We start from the raw sequence: 20,884 nt of genomic DNA, 5'->3' as shown, positions 1-20,884 counted from the left end.
TGTTCCCATGGCAATAAAAAGGATGAATGTAAACAATAGCCAAGGACTTCGTACAGCATCCTCTCCTGTGACATCACATCATGTACTGAAGATGAGATTAGACCCTATTATTCACCCATCTCCAAAGAGCCTCTGAAAATCTTCCCTTGGCCTCACTGAAATTCTGCGCATGTAAAATCATGCAGCCCTAAAAATGTTGTTAGACTGAAAGTCCCAGAAGCCCATAGTAAGGGACAACAACAGTCACACTCCTGCAGTGCTACATCATTCCCAGCACTACTTTAACTACTCAGCACTACCCTGAATGGGCAAGATGTTTTGCTCAAGAGCAGCATTCCAGATCTTTTGGACTTCAACTCCCAGATTCCCTGATTGTTGACCAAGAAAGCTATGTTTCGAATGTAGAGGCCACTGGTGGTTCGATTCTAAAGCTACTTCCTTTTTAAAAAAATTCAAAACTTTCTGAAATTTCGGAATTGCTTCGTTAATGGCAGACAAGCATGTGCAATAGGAAAAAAACAGCACTGGCTCTGGGGAAACTTCAGGGGATTCTCCACCCCCCATTTTTAGACCAATAATGATGAAACTTGCTACAGTTGTAGAACCCATGGACCACTGTTAGCTCACCAAATTTCATAATTTTCGACTTATCCATGGATTTTTGGCAAATTTTCAAAGTTTTTATAAAATGTTTTATAGACTGACCCAACTTCCCACTGGGAAGTGAATAAGTAATTATAACTTCCAAATTGCAATTTGCTACAGAGTGGTTGTGGCTCACTGAGAGAGTGCACCACCCCCAGAACCAGGAGGTTGTGAGTTCAATCCCTGCCAGGGAAAAAAAATCAAACATTTTTTAATAATAAAGAAAATTTGTTCCTGGTATGTAAATGTTATTTCCTGATTCGTTGGGTGGTCTTTACTTTGAAAGTAGTTGTTCTACTCCAGAAACTTTGTGTGGCACAAACTGTGTTAAATTGGGGGAGAACAGAAATCATATGCAGACCCCCATCAAGGGACATCTAGACTGACCCCCTTCTTCCTGCTGGGAAGTGAATAAGAAGTAATTCAAAAATTGATATTTCCTACAGGGCAGTTGGTGGCTCAGAGAGAATAAGCCCTATGAGGAGTGGCTTAAAGAACTGGGCATGTTTAGCCTGCAGAAGAGAAGGCTGAGAGGAGACATGATGAGGGCCATACACAAATATGTGAGGGGAAGTCATAGAAAGGAGGGAGCAAGCTTGTTTCCTATATTTTGGGGGTTTTTTTCTCCTTAAAGAAAACTTGAAAGAAAAAACGATATTTTCTTACAGCTATGCCTTCAAGGTTTTCATGCTTCAGTATTTTTTGCAAACATTTTTCAAATATCATAGCATTTCTATCAGATTATGAAAGGTAGGTTTTTCATCGCTTAGTCTGTAATGACAGTTTGTTCATATACAAGGTGGATACCCCTGGAAGTTCACATAAACAGTCAAACCAGAGGATTAAGCTTATTATTGTTTATAAAATACCATAATTGCTATCGAGGTTTCAAAGAATAATGCCAGCAAAAAGATAGGTCCATGCCTCAAGGAGACGTCAATCTATGTTTTGATGGACAGGGTGAGGCAAGGGGAGAAAATGTGCACAAATGCAGTTGAGTATGTGTTGTCAAAGGCTTTCATGGCCAGAATCACTGGATTGCTGTGAGTTTTCTTGGCTGTATGGTCATGTTCCAGAAGCATTCTCTCCTGACATCTGACCTCACAACCTTTGAGGATGCCTGCCATAGATGTGGGGGAAATATCAGGAGGTAATGCTTCTGGAACATGGCCATACAGTCCGGAAAACTCACACCAACTCAGCAGTTGAGTATATTTTGCCTTAGTTTTACTCAGTGGTGGCTAAGGATGAATCCAGAAAAGGTGGGTTGAGGGAGAAAAAAGGAAGAAGTGTGGGTATTTAGATAGGACATAAACTAGTGTTGAGGCTGGTATGTTAAGAATGCCCTTTCTTCCCACCACTTGCCTGCACTCATACCTTACTACAGAACTTCATAATTCTAAGAGGATTATTTTTACACCACACCCAAAACTATGTGTGATTGGGTCAATGGCCAGTTAATCCAATTACAGACCTGTCAGTTCAGAATGCTGCTTGCTAGCCTATCTAATCCAATACAGAACATGTTCAAGGGGAGCACTTATCCTTTTCATATAGTCATCACCGATGATAAAACAAGTTAGGGAAAATTCCATATTGTCTCTCCATCCCATATGAAGACACAGATATACTAGGGCTTTCTCACTGCCATACTGTTTAAAAAAGAACACACACACATACACAGAAAATTCAGAAAACAAAGGTGAATTGCATCAAACAATTCATTTGTATGATAACATGGCAGATTTTTTTTTGAATGTGCTGTGATAATCTCAAAACAGCACCTCCTGTTTCACAACTGGCACATAGAAGAAAAACAAATGAACAAAACGTTGAGAGACTCCATTGTGATACCAAAAAAGATGCCATTCAAGAAAAAAGTAGGGCATCAAGACATCATCATTCTATCCAATATTTTCTCTCCTCCGCAGCACATGTTCCAGCTTTTTTAGTCACAGCTACAATAATCCTACACAACTACCAAGCTAGGTGCAAGTATACACTAAAAGGGGTCTACATAAGACACAACCTACACTGTTTTTCTCTAGCTTAGAACAGAGCTATACAAAATGACCCCTGCAGCTTGTATAAAGTCAAAAGACACTGACTGCTCCAGGCTATTGTAGGGACTATTGTTCCCCATATGCGCTTGCACAGCCTCTGAGCTCTCCAAGGAAAGTCTATCTTCTCTTAATACTGCCACCCTCAGAGTTATGTTTGATCTTGGTGGCTGGTCACAGGCTGTGAAATTCACCTCTTCTCTGTGGTGGCCCCCCGCCTCTGGAATGCCCTCCCGAAAGATCTTAGACAGGCCCCTACTTTGGCGGTGTTCAGAAAGAACCTGAAAACCTGGCTGTTCCAACGTGCCTTCTCAGATTAGGAACCCCACTATCAAGCCCAGAAGCACTTTAGCAGAGTCAAGATCACCCTCAGCGCACACTGCACCTATATATTTTTTAATCCCATATCCCTCCAACACTTTCAGCACTTTTAATCCTGTACCCTACTACAGCCGGCTCAGTTTTTAATAATGTTCTGTTGTATTGTTACTGCTATTGTTTTCTGCTTCAACTGTTTTATTTGCTATGTATTGTATTGTATTGTTGTATTGTGTTGTTGTATTGTATTGGGCTTCGGCCTGTTGTAAGCCGCATCAAATCCTTTTGGAGATGCTAGCGGGGTACAAATAAAGTTATAATAATAATAATAATAATTAGTCTCTTCCTTGCTGTTCTCCCACCCCCCACCCCCCCCCCCCCCCCACAACCCAAGAACATAAAACTTTTTATTGTAGCAAGTTTGGAGCAATTAACTACACGTTGTAAAAAGTTTCAAGGTGTGCCATGTGTTCTATCACACCACGATTGTCTATATTGTAACATCAAATTATATCTACCATCTTAGTTCTTGAATTCTACAGATGTTGAGAAAAGTGTGAACATACTTTAGTATGTTATGTTGTATTAGTAGACTTACTAGCAGATACAGCAAGCTGTCTTAGTCTCAGATGCCACTTCTGAAATTAGGAATGGCATCTGGATCCTATTACATACTCATCTGACATCACACTATGTGAGATCTTTATGCCTCCTCCCCCCACAGAATTGAATTGGGCTTACACCGTTGAAAAGGAAGTTTACTGTCATGCAAAAAAAAAAAAAAAGACTGTAGTGAAATCAATAAAACTACAGAAAACATGTATGGTTGTCATCAAGCTGAATGTTTATGATGGTCACCAATTATGATGGCTTTCCAGTACCAGAAAAAGTGTGCCTCTCAGTACCAGTTGTTGAGGGCCATGAGTGCAATGATTACATTGATTTCAACATAATAGCAAACCTCCAACTGGGATCCCCTGTTGACAAATTGAAAACTGATTGGAAGAACAATACTTTTACTTGGATTGATTATAGTTCTGATGATTAGATGCTGAGTGCAAGGCTTAGCATCTGATTACTACACCTTTCCTCCGAAAAGCTGAGCACCACAAGTATCTTAATAAAGTCCAGTTGATGGTATCACTTTTTCCAGTGCTTGTTTTTAATCATTCCAGGTTGCTAACTGGTCTGATTTTTGCTCAGAGATTTTTGCTGAGCACATGAAAACCCCATCATCTAAAAGAATTTGTGCCAATGCAGGCCTGTATTTAATAATCAAACAGCAGGTTCAAGTGTTGCTTTGGTGAAAGATGGGAACTCTGGCTCCATGCCAAATCTGGGGAATAATACAAGACAGGTGTACAGGAAATAGCTGTGTTTCTGTGGAATGCCTTCTATCTTCATAATTCCCCTTTGGGCACGCAGGCAGAAATGAGGCCATTTGTGCTTTATATAATTTTTTGTTCTTTTATTCTGTCTGTTCTGGGCTTCTGGCTGGCCCTCTTGGGCTACATTCAAGAGGCAGTCTGTTCAAACATCCTTTTTGCACTGCTGCAGTTGCCTGTCCTTAACAGCTGGGCTACTAGCTGTTGCTCTCTCCCACCCTGTACGAAGCAACCGAGTGGAGCCAGAGCAGTCTCCTGCGGTTGCTGAGGAACACAACTGGGAGGCCAGTTGCTCTTTCAGGCCAGCTGGAGGTAGCCCTGGAAACTGAGCTATTCGACATCTGTCTCTTCTCCTCACTAAGTGACCTGAGCAGCCCTGCAGCCTGTCTCACCCCCTGGGAGGTAACAGCATACCATGCCAAGGTCTGAGGAAGTAGCAGGAGTCAGATACATCCCTACAGTGACTGGCTAGTCCTTTTCTCCCATCGCAGTGCACCCACAGTTCCCAACTCTGGAAAAACATTTCATGTTGCACAGGAAAGCAGGAAGGTGTTGGAGGGATGACATTCCGAAACATCTCGGAAGATCTTCATGAAAGTGATGACAATACAGTCAGCCCTCCAGTCAGCAGAGTCCACCATCCATAGTTTTAAAATATTTTTAAAATTCCAAAAACAAACCTTTATTTTGCCATTTTATATAAAGGACATCTTCCAGAGGAAGATCACCATAGTCATGCTGGAGGATCTAGAGATTCCCAGAGAAATATTCTCTCAGGTAAAGAAAACAGTTGCCTGATGACTCTACAAGAAAAGCAGGAGCAAGCAGAGCTAATTGGTGTAGTAAGTAAAGGTTTTCCTCTGACATTAAGTCCAGTCATGTCTGACTCTGAGGCTTGGTGCTCATCTCGATTTCTAAGCCGAAGAGCCGGCGTTGTCTGTAGACACCTCCAAGGTCATGTGGCAGGCATGACTGCAAGTAGTACCATTACCTTTTCGCTGGAGCAGTACCTATTGATCTACTCACATTTGCATGTTTTTGAACTGCTAGCTTGGCAGAAGCTGGTGCTAACAGCGGGAGCTCACCCCGCTCCTCAGATACAAACCAGAAATCTTTCGGTCCACAAGTTCAACAACTCAGTCTGTCGCAGTTTAATCCACTGCGACACCGGGTGCTCCAATTGGTGTAATCCTTGTGCTATTATTTGTGTGACATAGTAAAAGAGTTTGGGAGAGTTAAGCTTATAATATACACATGTATTACACACAATAGCTCAGACTGTTAGCACAGATATCAGTCATCTTTCCCTCATCACACCAAGTGTAGCTTTTAATATTTGCACAATTCGCAGTAGAAAAATTGAGGAAGCAAGGCATAGTTCATTGTCCAGGACTAAAATCAGATCACAAACTGATGCTTGCAAGTCTGAGACTTTAGATGTGAGTGAAAAGCAAACAGACTAAAGGTGACTGCCATGAAGTATACTTTATTAGAATAAAGACGCGTTATAATGTAATTTCTGACTGGGAAGGGGATATTCATTATTCTTTTTTTATTATGGAAACACTACTATATTATGGTTTGCAGACAGAAATCTAAATTCATTGATTTCAGAGTGGACCATGACCCAAGTCTGGAAAGAGAGCACATAAGGCCAGTGTCAAACAAACATCAAACAAAATCCCAAAGCAAGATAGGAGATCACCTCAAACCTGCAAAGACTGTGTATGTGCCCCATCTTAGCAGCTTTCACATGCTATAACCTAGCAAAAACCCTCTTATATCAAGTGAAACTGCAGTTATGTTAAGTTAAGCTGGTTATGGAGTAGTTCTTTGTGTTCTTGGAGAGAGAAAAAGAAATGCATTTATTAAATTGGGACTTCAATGCATTCCAGAAAAAAAAATCACTGCATCCGGATGAAAAGGCCCTTTTGCTGTATTTGTTCACAAACTGAAACCATCCACCAATTTTGTGTAATGCTGCTTCATGAAAACTGAATCACCACTTCGGCGAGGTTACTGATTTTGCAATAAAGAAATATCTTGACACAGTAATCTATATATGGCATTTTAAATGGAAACCCAGGATCCCAAATGAATTGCACACATGATCACATCAAACTCAATTTAGCCTCTACAATGCCTTTCCCAAGCAACAGATGAGTACAATTTCCATCTGTAACTGATCAACATAAGCCATCTCCATTTGCAATAAGGAGATGCACAGAGGTTGTTGTTGAAGATGATGTTTCAGGCACTTTTCAGTAGGGATCAGGCAATCACTATTACTCCAGACCAGGGACCACTTGACCAGTTACCACTTTGGCCAGGAACCACTGTCGAATATTAGTACCAAAAGGGTTACAAATCAGTTTTTGTTCAACTTTAGATTTGGTTTTATTATTTAAGGTGCTAATTCAGAAAATTGCATTGGCTAGACCACATCAGCTCTTGTTTCTGATGCAGAACATATGCCATCGAATAGACTCCATCTGCTTGCCCACAGAAAACAATATTTAATAAGCCTCAGCACTAATAGAGGGTTTCACGAGACCAGTCACTGTCGTTGCAACTGTGTAGTAATGGTGAGGCCACAGACCATATTTTAGTTCTTGCGGACCACTGGTGGTCCATGGACCACAGGTTGGGAACCACTCTCCAAAGGGAAAAGTCACAGCACCTCAGATGTTATTGGGCTGCAATTACCATCATCCTCAGCACTACAACCTATTGTGAAAAATATCTAGAGATTGCAATTCCAACAACATTTGGAGAACCGCATGATTCCCTTGTTTGGGTCAGCCAGCATTTCACCTTTTTTTTTTTTCATTTTCAGGTAAAGTACAGTGAAAGAGGGAGAACAATGTGTTGTAAGAGATAGTCGGGAAAGGATAGACTAAAGTGAGAAGAGATAGCTAACAAAAAAAGGGGGGGGGGAGAGATGGGGTAGGTTAGAGGGGTGCAGGGAGGGTGATGACTTCCGGTTCGGGCCGCAAGGAGTAAAAACCATTTGTCCGATATTTTTTCTTTTGTGTCGTTTATCTTTCTTTTCCTATTTTGGTTGCTATAACTTTCATCTCTATAATTGAATTTGCATTTCTTTCTGCATGAACCTTTTTAAAGGTTCCCAGTCCATTTGTTTTTTCTTAACTTTATTACTTAGCTGTTGTGATAAATTATCCATATTCATGTAGTCAAAGATTTTGTTTATCCATTCTTCAATTTGTGGAGAGACTTTTTCCTTCCATTTTTGGGTAATTGTTGTTCTGGCTGCTATATAAAAGAGGATCCTCTCTTCATTTTCAGTTAAATTCAGCTCTGATATGTTTAAGAGGTAAAGCTCCGGTTTCATTTCAAATTTCACATTGATGATTTTTTGTGTGTATTTATGTGTTGTTGACCAATATTTCTTGATTGTTTTGCACCCCATCACATATGGAAGTGTGTGCCTAGCTCTTTTTCACATCTCCAACATCTATTACTGTAATTTTTGTTGAATTTCGATAAACGTGAGGGTGTCCAGTACCATCTAAAATAAATCTTATACCAGCCCTCAACTATATTTGATGCTTTTGTGAATTTTAGTTTCCTTTTCCATACTGTTTCCCAGTCCTTCAGTAATATTGAATGGCCTACATCAAAGGCCCAACTCGTCATATTTTCTTTTACTCTGTCCTTTTCCAAGTCCCATTCCAGCAGGGTTTGATAGAGCAATCTTATTCATTTCTGATCTTTCTTCATTACTCTGTCCCAATTTGATTCTTTGGTAGTAAACCCTACTTTCCGATCTTCTTTAAAACATTCCTTAGTTTGCCAATAGTGAAACCAACTCATCTTGCTATCAAATTTCCTTATTTCTTCTAGTGGTTTCAGTTCCCAAATGTTGTTGATTTTCTCTAGTAGTTTGGAGTAGGGGTGCCAGTTCTCGCAAGGGATTTCTTTCCTATGAAACGCCTCGGCAGATGAAACCCACACTGGTGTCTTATCGTAGAAGGTAGGTTTATGTTTATCCCAAACTTTCAATAGGGGTCCTCTAATATCGTGATTTCTGAAATTGCTCTCTACTCTGGCCTTGCCATACCAGATGTAGGTGTGCCATCCTCTTCTAAGGTCCCACCCTTCTAAGGTCAACATCTTTTCATTCTGTAATGTTGCCCAGTCCTCGATCCATGACAATACGCACGCCTCAAAGTAAAGTTGTAAATTGGGTAGTGCCAAGTCTCCCCTATCCTTGGCGTCTGTCAATATTTTGAGTTTTATCCTCGGTTTTCTACCATTCCAAATAAATTTTGTTAGGTCTTTATTCCATTCACTAAATTGTTTCCCTGATCTTAGAATTGGAATTGTTTGAAACATGAATATCATTTTTATGATGGCAATTCTACCCAAGAGGGACAGCTTAAGATGGTTTCAATTATCTAGTTTTCTCTTAATATTCTTCCAGGCATTGTCATAGTTGTTTTTCACTAAATGTGAGTTGGAGTTACAAATGGTTATCCCCAAATATTTAATTTTTTTAACAATTTCATACGTTGTTGTTTGTTGCAATTTTGCAATTCTTGCTTTAGAAATGTTTTTTGTTATTATTTTAGTTTTATCCTTGTTGATCTTAAAGCCTGCTAATGCACCAGCATTTCACCTTGAAAAGGTACATACGTATGTCTCCACTGCAGATATTGGGTTTCTCCTCTTCCCATTACTATGAATCATGAGCTTCTATGCTATAGAAGAGTGGTTCAATAACCAATGAATGTAGGCAAACATTAATGCGTGCAGTAAAATGACAACGTATCAATACCACTCAGTATTTAATGTCTCAGAATAATCCTGAATTAGCCAGAGTTTGCATAATTCACAGTTGGACATCATCCACAACTGAACTGAACATTCAGTTAAAAGGTTTGTACAGTTTAATAATCACATAACAGTCAGTCATCTGTAAAGGATGAGGAAGGCAATCTGAGGAAAATATTTGACACTTTAAAGATATACAGTTGACAGGCACATGACTGGCCATTTTGAGTATACAACTGGAACAGAAGAAAATTCTACCACAGTTCTACCAAATCCTCCATTAATCTTGTCAGTTTAAATTGTCCTGTGAGAATTAAATACTCATCTTTACATATACACAAGTTATGCCATGAAAGCATATTTGCTTACAAACATATAAAAATACTTGTTAACTAGTTTGATAAGAAAATAATGTATAAAAGTATATAGCAAAAAACATTTAATCATCTGACAATGAAAAGAGCAAATTCATCTTTTTTATATATATTACATAGAAAACAAAAAAAGAAAACAAAACATAAAAACAGCTACAGGTTTAGTTTTGTTGAATCCCTTAACTGGAAATACAAAAGGAAGACACTTTTATTAAAATCATTCCAAACCATGATGTAAAAGCTTCAAAACCTAAAACGCTCATGATTGGAATGAGCCTAGGCATTTGGCCACACAGCTGTAACAGTTATAACCCTGTAGCTGTTACCGGAGCCATAAAATAAATACAGTAGACAGTTGACCACTGAAACAAACTGCAGCATAAACGAGAGCTGAAACACAAATCTCTACTGACAATGAAATTCAGTGTATTGGCTTCCTGTAAGGCAAGCTGAATCTTGAAGTCTAACCTAATCAAAGGGTAAAACCTCCATATTCGCTTTTTAAAAAATATTCTACATTTAAATTGACAAATTCTGTCTTGAGTACAATTAACAAACAAATCACAAATGGGGGGAGGAGAGGGAGATACCCAAACAGCAACGTTTAATCTTGGTTTCAATACCTTGTTGAAGGTGGAATTGTTTCCACTGCGAAAAATCTCCACAAGATGCAAGCTTCTTTATGCAAAGGACAAAATTGGGAATTATTAAGAGAGGCCTTAGTGTACTGACATTTGCCCTGAGGTGACTAAGACACCCATTAGGACTGGGTCAGCCTGGTTGTTGTTGTTTTTTCAGACTAAGGCTACTTTGGTGACCATATTTAGACAACATGCACATAAAAGGTGAGACAGAACACCGGAACATGTAAAAAGACAGGTGAAAGGAATTAATCTGGCAGTTGATAGCTTGGTTCAAACTTTTCTTAGAAGATAACACAATGGCACCCTTTCTTGTCCTTTTCCTTCCTTGTTGGCTCTGGAGAAGGAGGGCATTCTTGTTCTTGAAATTTCCTGTGAAGGAACAAAATGGTAGATTAAACTCAGGGTGCAGTCCCAGGTATAAACACTACATACTTAACTTCTAACTTGGCCACAGATTTATTGAAGGGTTTATACAGACCACTGACTACTTTTTAGAAAGTTCTATCTTGGCCACAGATTTCTTGAATAGTTAATATAAATCACTGCCTATTAGTTTAAAAATATGGCAGCAAACTCCAACATCACAAAACCCATCCCCTGGAGCTATAGGAGTAATGCTACTACACTGTAAGATTTTTTTAAAAATACGTTCTAATTCCAGTGGAACCTTAAACTACACTTATATTTTTAGGAGGCTTTTTGTTTGCTTTCATGAAGCACTTATGGTTTGTTTGTTTGTTTGTTTACTGTATTTATATACCACTTTTCTCACCCTGGGAGGACTCAAAGCGGTTTACAACAAATAATGGCAAAATTCAATGCCTCACATACATATAAAACCAAATCATAAATCTAAACAAAACACATAACTATGCATTAAATTTAAACATAAAACGTGAGAACATAAAAATTAAAAAATATAAACATCAAAATCACATGATTCAAACCCATAGACCAGGGCCATTCCAAATGTCGATTGCACATATTTCGTATTTATTTCTTGTACTGCATTACTTTACTAATCAAAAGCCTGGTCCCATAACCACATCTTTGTTCTCTTTCTAAAGGCAAGGAGTGAGGGTGCTGATCTAATCTCACTGGGGAGAGAGCTCCAGAGCCAAGGAGCCAGCACTGAGAAGGCCCTGTCTCTTGTCCCCATCAACTGCACTTGCGAAGCAGGTGGTACCAAAAGCAGGGCCTCCCCAGAAGATCTTAACCTCCATGATGGTTCATAGAGGGAGATATGTTCAGACAGGTACATTGACAATACTAATTAATATCTCGTTTTAGCTCACCCTGCAATGACTTGCACCAATTCCTGGTTGAAAAGGGCTCCTTACAAGCCTTTGTGGGACCTATATCATACAGACTAGCATGTCTTTTAGTATAGAATTGCCCTGAGTATCATAATATACATTGACGGGGTGTATTTTCCTTCAATATGCTTTAATTTATCAGAATTCAACAATACAGAAGATACATAGTACTTTAGCCATGCAATCAGTGAAATTGTCATAACGTAACAGATCTTGGTGTGTTCAAGGTCGTTGTACTAAGCAGCATTTTGATTCATATTAGTACTCCTCCCATCTTTGCTTTTCAGTATTAAAAGACAGTAGAGGCTCCAGGTCATGAAAAGATCTCCCATCCATTCAGAGGGATATTTCACAATGGAAGTGCTCACTTTAGCTTTGTAAAGTAGGTGACAATCCAATAGGAAAAGGCATGCCGTCTTAAGAAATGGATTTAAAAGTGAACTAAAAATCTTATTATTCTGAATAAAAATGCTAGCACTGAAGGAAGTGAAGCAACAACAACAACAACAACAATCTTTATTTATATCTCACCCCCTCTACAAAAGGACTTGGGGCAGCTTACTACAATAGCCCAATTAAAGTTGCAGACTTGAAATGCATTCTTCCTAATGACTACGGAGAACAGCCAGCACATAGGACAATTCATGCTAGGACTCTCAGCACATTGATACTTTATTTTCCTATTACATGGTTCTGTTCAATGACCCAGACTCATTGACACTGTCAAGATAGCTGCATAAACCTAAGGTTTAAAGCAAGCTGCTCTTCATCTAAAAGGAAAAGATCAATGTGAATCACATTAATAGTACAATTCTGTTTCTACTCAGAATTAAGCATCAGAGTCCAAAGGTACTTCCATCCAAGCAATTGTGTACAAGTCTAAAGCTTATATCGCTTTTTATAATCTCTTTTTAGAAAAGCAGAGCAGTCTTTCAACTGTGGTACAGTGGGTTGTTGTAGGTTTTTCGGGCTGTATGGCCATGTTCTAGAAGCATTCTCTCCTGATGTTTCACCTGCATCTGTGGCAAGCATCCTCAGAGATTGTGAGGTTTGTTGGAAACTAGGAAAATTGGGTTTGTATATCTGTGGAAGGTGCAGGGTGGGAGAAAGAACCCTTGTCTGTTGGAGCTAGGTGTGAATGTTTCAATTGGCCACAGTATTTGGGCCCTTAAGGTATAAATAAATAACGAAGAATAAATACTAGGAAAAGACATAAAAAGGGAGAAGAAGTGCATTTTTATTCTTAAGAAAGTATTGATATGTTCACAACACAAGGCTTACCTAACAACTCTGACAAGTTCATGAAAAGCTTGGTCTACATTCAGTCGTATTTTTGCTGATGCTTCCATATATGTTACTTTCAGCTGTCGTGCTAACTGCTGCCCTTCCTCTTGTGTTACCTGAAAAACAGAAATAAGATATATAATGGATATGCATTCTGATTGGATCACTCACCTGGATCGTCTAATATACAACTGATCATAATTTGAAGCTAAGGTTTCTAACCTGTAACCTATTTTTTGAACAACAGAGTGCAACTCTCTAAAAGCAAAGTTAGACTACAGAAGTCAAGCACAAACTTTATATACAGAAAAAAACAGAATATGGAATTTCAAACTGCTTTTGTAAAAATAACTGTGACCTAGAAGCATCAAAGCAGACATTAAAGCACAGCTAGTGGCTACATTTGCCGCAACCTCTTTCACCTTACAAAAAGTGAAAATATAATATGTACAATCACGACTGGAACGGCTCCTTGACTATGATTTCAAATTGTGTGGTTTTTAATAATTGGTTTTAATGTTTATATTGCTTTTTAATGTTATGTTTTTAATGTATATGTTTATTTTATTACCGGTATATGTCTGTTTTATACGGCATTGAATTGTTGCCTATTGTAAGGCACTCTGAATCCCCTTTGCAGTGAGAAGGGCAGGGTATAAACACAGTAAATAATAAATAAATACATAAATAAAAGCACAAGTCATCCAGTCTGAACAAGACCATCACTGAGAGATGTAGGGGTCCTGGTCTGGATAGGGCCCACTGTACTTACAATTGATACAGTTCAAGAGTACTTCATATCAGTGCTCCTTTGTACATTTGAACAGAGAAGCCTGCCTTCCTCCTTTGTGTCATGCTAACTTAAAAACAGATATTTCAAACAAGAAGGAATATATTAAGAGGCATAAATCCCAACTAAAGTAGACCGAATCAACAGTATTTACCTAAATGTCAACTTACTAGTCAGGACATTTTCTCTAGCTGGGGATAATGCTAATTAGGACCAATGGGTCTCCTACTCCAATTGGGACACATGGTTGTTGGATTTAGGCCCCAAAAAGTAATTAAACAGAAGGGAGGCACTAGAGTAGGAAGCAATTCCAACTGATCCATAGAGGATCTGGCTCCAAACCCAGCTACTACTCCAGTATATCACCAACACTAGATCAAGTTACTTCAAGATACATAAATTTGTCCAAACTGTTACTTGTATTCATTATTTGTTTGCATTGCAGCATTGTCTATACATAAAGTGCAAATAAAAGTTGGCTAAACAAATATGTTGCCATTTTTTTTGGAAAGAATGATCTTGAAAATTCAATAGTTTGTAAAGGACTTACAAACTAAAAGTACAGCAATTAAAATAATATTAGTCTGAAATGTCTAAACAGGTGGTAAATGCATATTAGCTTGTGACAACTAGTCCCCTGCATTCCAGTAAAAGTGCCTTTCTGAAGGGGCTGACATTTCTATTAGATCATTCTCTGAATACTGTCTAGTGTGATGACTAATTGTTGGTATGGGAAATATAAACATAACTCTAGGGGGAAATCATGCCTTGATAATGATGTCATGGATCAGTGTCTCATCCTCATAGATTATGTCTTGGATCACATTAATGTGGCAATTACTCAGAAGTTGATCTAATGTAGGGAAGCTTTAATACATTAGGAAGGCCAGTTTCCTATGCCACATCCCAAGTATCTCGAACTTTAAACACAACATGGGTATCTATTAATTTCCATGAAAGATGCCCTTATCTTGGCAACCATTCCCTATAACAGGGCTATTTCATTTCCTTTACAGCAACTTGCTACCAAATGTCATTGCCAAAAGGAGTTTGCTCACCACTGGATTTCCCCTTCTCTACAAAATAATAAAGTAAACAATTGTTTTAACCAAGGATGACATAGCCTTCTGTCAAATCTATTTGATGATGGAAGAGGTTGCTGAGCCATCTTGAACTATATCACCTTTCAGAATGGTAAAATCTGGGGAGCATCCAATAATATCCAGAGGAAAAAAGGGTCACATTTCAAGATGCCACACCTTTTGTGTTTTTATTTAGCATTGAAGAAGACTTTAATAATATACCTCATTGAAAGTGTGTTGAACTTTTCAGCTAGATAAAATACCATATATTAAAATTCTTGAGACATATATCTGCTGCTTTGCTTAGGCTAAGCCGACTAAAAGCAGCCTGGGAAATTGCCTTACAGAGTCAGACCCTTGGTCTGTTCAGCTCAGTACAGTCTGCACCATTCCAATGTTTCCATCCAGGGTTTCAAATAAGACCTGAAGATTCACAAAGCATGTGCTCTACCACTTGAGGTACAGCCACTGCCCCTAAGAAGTCATTCCCAGAATGTGAGGACTGACCAATATTTTACCTGTCTTTGATGGTCCAGGTCTGCTTTGTTACCAACTAGGATCATGGGGAATTCATCTCGGTCTTTAACTCTAAGAATCTGTCTTTGAAACTTGTAAATTTCTTCAAAGCTGAAGGAACAAAAGGAAGAGGTTAGATGAACAACTCCATGTTATGGTCAAGGAAATTTTTGCCTAAGTCCATCTAACAAAGATGTTGAGAGGTGCAATGAGATGTAAACTGTATTTACAACCTTCCCAAGAGCTTGTATTTGCTCATTATATCACCTCTTCTTCATGTTCCTTTTAAATCATACACACACACACATACACACGTTTCATGATCCCGAAGGGTCAAAATCACTTTTGCAAAAAATATAAACGTTTTGCTCCTGAATGCGTAAAATGATCTCAAGAGATGTGGAAGCCACTTTCACCACATTTGGAAGCCTTCTTACTGCCTGAGATCCAAAAAGGTGCAAAATTAAAAATGTATTTCCCCCAAAATGCCTTCTAGGGGATATGGGGGTATTTTCACCACATTTGGAAGGGCAGGTTTTATTCAGCCCCAGGAAAAGCAAGTAGTGACGAGGAAATAACTCTGATTTGTATTACGTATTATGATTCTCAACTCTCCTTAGTTTCAAAATATCAAGCATGGTGAGGTTGCTTTTAAAGTAACACAACTCCACCATCTGCACCAGCAAGCAGAAGTGGCCAAACCGTTCTGTAGCCTAGTGGTTCCCAACCTTTGGTTCTCCTGGTGTATGGGCTTCAACTACCAGAAGTCCCAGCCAACTTCCAAGCAGTTAGGAATTGTGGGAGCTAAAGTCCAAAATATCTAGATAACCAAAGGTTGGGGACCACTGCTCTAAACCCTGGCTATGGCATTTATTTACAATGCCATGACCCATATTAAAATACATCTTCAGGGTTAATTACTCCAGCTATAGTGGCCCTATGCAAGCACTATGCAAGTACTGATAGTTTGTTAGGGAGACTTCTGGTTCTTTCTTACCTTCCTTTATCTGTGACCGAGAAGACAAGCAGAAAGCCTTCTCCTGTCCTCATGTACTGCTCCCGCATGGCCCCAAATTCTTCTTGCCCTGCTGTATCTAGGACTAAACAAGTTGAGATGAATCATTTCACCTCTGAAGATAAGGTACATTAAGGAAAGCTCCAGGTCTTTCTTGCTCGTTAACTCTCCTCAATGACTCCCAGAAATTACAGATTATTATTTTAAAAGTCAACATAATTTGTCTTCACATCCAAATTCATCACTTAGTGAAATTAGATTCCCGTGTATTTACTAAATATCTGTATGACAATTCAATTACACTATGTAACAAAATTTGAAAAAAGATTATGCTCCTGGCTTGAAAGTGTTATTTCCTGTTTAATTGTCTGGTACTTACTTTGGAAGTTCCAAAAACTTTGTTTTTGTGACTGTCACAAACTATGGTATGTTAGATTGGTTGAGACTCTATAAGATATTCATGGAAAATCTATAGCAAAATATGCTATAGGATGTCCCGCAAAATCAAAGTTTTTGTAATTTAATAAACTTTTTCCATGTCCTTATAATAGAGCCAATTAGGAAATGACATTTATAACCCAGGAACAAAAATGTGTTATGAAGTGATGGTAAGTTTAGTTTTTAGGAATAGACTAAATGAACAGGGAGAAGGAGGAAGCAACTGTGGTGCATACACTACATTAAACTGTTTAACAGATTTACCCTGGCACTGGATCAAAGTCAGTTCTGAATGAAAAAGATAAATGAAAGAAGCTGAATGTGAAACCCCAAGGTGAAGTGATTTATAGGTGAATTGATGAGCACATTTAGTATGGTTAACGGTGTCTATATTTATATTGTTTTAGAGAGCAAATAGCTTTTTAAACTATTATTTATTAATGTTTTTATTGGTATGATTTAATTCTATGTAGTGATAATTGGTTATTGTTCTTTGTCTATTGCTTAAATTATTTTTGGATCTGTTGATTGTTGTAAGCTGCCCCGAGTACCTTTGGGAAGAGGCGGTGGAGTATAAATAAAGATGATTATTATTATTGTTATTATTCTGCATAAGCAAGTCTTAGCTGCCATGCTGTAGCATAAGGAGTGCCATAGGTACTTCTCCCCACATACCAACCCAGGACTGACAATTTTGCTCCATGAAGAGCCATTCCCTGATTGGTAGAGTGTATTTGGGAGTTGGTGTGCATATGTGTGTGTCAGTCAGTGTCAGAGAAGTGTCTAGCTCTTCTCTAGTACCCTTCACTGGGGTTATAACAATGAAACTTTGACTCCGGATAGTGGGCTTTGATCTTTGTGGGGCATGGAAGACAATAAAAATCTTACAGTGACCAAAAAAACATGCGCAGACATAAGATGAACTAACACCTGCATATCTTATCAACATAATGCTGGGGGAGGGGTTAATCCTCTCCTGTTCAGTCTCTGTTCCTACCATCTACTGGTATGCAGGTTCCCACATTCAGCCTTGGGAACTACGTTGGCTCTGAGGCAAAAATGAAGCTTCCCCACCTTGCTATAGTGAAACAAAAACAAAATAAATAATACTTACTATCCAATCTTGCTGCCCTCTCGTCTATTACACATTGCTTTGTGTAGGAGTCTTCAATTGTTGGATCATAGTCTGTGACAAAGTAGGACTGTAGAGAGAAGAAAAATAATGTTCAAGCCCACAGCATCCATTCTTTCATGTCAATAGAGGCAGAGCTCAGAAGAATATAAACACAATTTATAATTAAGGCAAGCCAGTAGTTTCCCAGGGGATATAAATGCTCTCATGGTGTAACTGACTGCATCCCACCACCAGGATGTTTGGCAAATCTGGGATAAAAGAAAGATTTCAGAACTATCACTGCCATAAAGAAAAACACTTAGACATAGTTATAACTGAACAAGATTCAAGACTGAAATGACATTTATTTAATTTCTGCCAAAAAAAAGTGTGTGTGTGGGGAGGGGGAGGTCCCTGATGGCCAATTACAATTCAGAAGGTTAAAAGACATTAATATTCAGATCACTCCATTGAAGCACTGGGTAAATTACATCAACTTATGCTCAACACAACAATCAGGCTGCTTGCCAAGAGATGTTCTACCATTACCTAGCTCCTAATTTTACACAACATCTTAATTAGCAAGGATTTGACTGAAATTGAGGACTGCAAGTAAGGCAACCAATGCTAAACCCAAGCTTAACTAAAATAAAAATCTGTCAACAGGTCTGAGAATGAGAAGTAAGAAAGACACATTACATTATTCCAATCTCTTCTGGTCATCTAGGTTCAACAGCTTTCGGGTGATTTGAGGGTATAGACAGTAGCCAATTCCAATTTGGCATCAAAGCAACAAGGATTTTGCATAGTTGGCCCTTCACATTTGCAGATTTGATTATTCATGGAATTGATTAAATTATTCTCTCTAGGAATCTCTAGGTCCTCCAGTGCAGCTTCTGGTGGAACCATGCGATAGGATCTCCTTAGGATTGCTGTAAGTAGGAAACACTTAAAGGCACATAACACCACCCAAGTTGGAAACAACTTGAAGGCATACAGTAAAATATGTGAAGTCAATAGACTATAATCATAACACTAAAGCTATCAGGCTACCTGCCCTGAACTTACATTTTAGCTGCATTGTTAAAAACTGTAATAAAATGGTTACAAGTAATTAAAAATGCCCCCTAGTGATTTCTTGAATGTAGGCAGCACAGAAGAGAATGAGTATGAAGGAAGTGTAACAGCTGGACTGGCAGCAGTCTTGGATTATAAGGATAATGATGCAAATAAAGATGCCATTCTAGCCACATGTTCTCTGGTGGGCTCCATGTTCAGCAGGGTGCTCATGTTATATTGTTAAAACACACTCTGGTCATTGCCAAGGTTCCCAATTATTGCCAAGATGCACAACAATCAAGATCAACATATTTATGAACAGAGATCAACATATTTATATCAGTGTCCTCATACTCTAATATAGAGGAAGTATATGCTTTTAAGCTCTCATGTCTTAGGAATGATTTCCAAGTAAGGGTCTGAAAATTTTGAATATATGTTTTAAAATCATATTATTCCAGAGTCACTCCACATGAATGCTATGATAAACAATGCCTTCTAATCATACTATGATAGAACTTGACAGCTTTTGGCACCTCCCCCATCGCAGGAGCACAGGCTGCTTGAGAGCTGCAAAATAAGGGAGGAAAAGGCAGAGCTGACAAAAGAGCAAAACAGAAACAAAGACCACTAGCAAACTTGAATACTGGAGCAGGATAGATCTAAGCAATCCCTGAGAGCCACCTAGGTCTAGCTGCTTGAGCAGTGGACCTAAATCTCTGGAGACCAGGTTTTGATTAATCTCTTAGACATGGAAACCCACTGGGTGACCTGGCTGTGTCACACAGACCCAGAAAACCCTTTGACAGGGTCACTGTAAATCATAAATGACTCGAAGGCACCCATCAACAAACTAAGAAATCTGAAGAATTTAAACTTTTGAAGCTTGTTATAGTTTCCTTTTTTTAATGACTCCATAAATAGTGACTCAGCACTTATGCATCATTTAAATAAAATTGTTTGACTAAACCTGTCAGAACAGATGTTGTATTATTCATAGAATTAGTTCAATACTCAAGACTATATTGTACAGGGACTTTCCAGACAAGGCCAGCTGTCAGTCACCTTCTCTCTCCCACTCTTTTTCTAAGTTGGCCAAGCATTTTGACTAATTTTCATGGCAAGGTTCTGCAGTGTTTAGGCCTTCCCTAGTCTCCTACTAGTCCTACCACTGAAATATGCACCTGGCCAGAATAAAGTATTAAAAACACCTCTAAACAAACAGACAGACCCCATCTACCACTTTCTGAATCAGACATGAAGAAGGAATGCCTTAATGATGAGATAGTAACTTGTTGCTGCCCCTAGATATTTTGGGTTACAATTCCCATAATATTTGACCATCAGTTGGAGTTGGAAGAGACTTTGTGGGGCATCCAGTCCAACCCCCTGCAAAGAAGCAAGAAAATTGCATTCAAAGCACCCCTGACTTATGGACATCCAGCCTCTGCTTAAAAGCCTCCAAAGAAGTCACAGCAGAAGCTGATGGGACTTGCAATCCTATTGGCTTGCTCTCTGTAGATATTTATAAAGTGACAGAACATATAGCTAACAGGTTTTTCAAACCCAACAGTCACCCTGGAATGTGTCCTTTATGTCTTTAATTGGTAGGACTGGAGGAAACCTGCATAAATGCCAACACACTCCAATGATGCCTTCTGCAATTAGGAGATGGGCCACCACCCTGTGGCAAGCTTTCAAAGCAACTTTCACAACGCTGTTGGTGAACTCTCTTGGCTGGATGGAATGACCTGCTTTTATTTTGTCTTCATTGATTGATAGATTGCAAGTTGGCAGACAATGACTGTTTTAATTTTTCATTTTGTGCAGCATCTAGGTGCACAACAGAACACACAGTTCTAAATCCAAAAGAATAGGCTGAAACCCTCTCTCTCATGAGCAGAACTTTCAGGAGTCACCCCAGATCTACTCCTGCAGCTCTTTGCATGAATACTATTTAGTATTTACTGAGAGTGAAACAGCAACTCCTTTCAAGCAAGTAAGTATTCCAGAATGGAGCAAGTTCCACAGATTTATTTTCTCTTCTTCA

General features: G+C 38.8%; 1 protein-coding gene across 1 annotated transcript in view; it reads right to left on the bottom strand.

The window, feature by feature from the left end:
* Positions 1-9,199: 9,199 nt before the first annotated feature.
* RRAS2 (RAS related 2) overlaps positions 9,200-20,884 on the bottom strand; it is a 45,570-nt gene continuing 33,885 nt past the window's right edge. Inside the window, exons 2-6 of the mRNA XM_060767471.2 lie at positions 17,776-17,863; positions 16,206-16,308; positions 15,211-15,319; positions 12,818-12,936; positions 9,200-10,589 (exon numbers count right to left, since the gene is read on the bottom strand). Of these exons, the coding sequence (XP_060623454.1) occupies positions 10,502-10,589; positions 12,818-12,936; positions 15,211-15,319; positions 16,206-16,308; positions 17,776-17,863 (507 nt within the window). The 3' untranslated portion in view covers positions 9,200-10,501. The remainder of the gene's footprint in view (positions 10,590-12,817; positions 12,937-15,210; positions 15,320-16,205; positions 16,309-17,775; positions 17,864-20,884) is intronic.

Source organism: Anolis sagrei, chromosome 1, assembly GCF_037176765.1.
Source record: "Anolis sagrei isolate rAnoSag1 chromosome 1, rAnoSag1.mat, whole genome shotgun sequence".
Classification (NCBI taxonomy): domain Eukaryota; kingdom Metazoa; phylum Chordata; class Lepidosauria; order Squamata; family Dactyloidae; genus Anolis; species Anolis sagrei.
The sequence above is the reverse complement of the archived record's forward strand: the minus strand, read 5'-3'. Positions and strand labels throughout refer to the sequence as shown.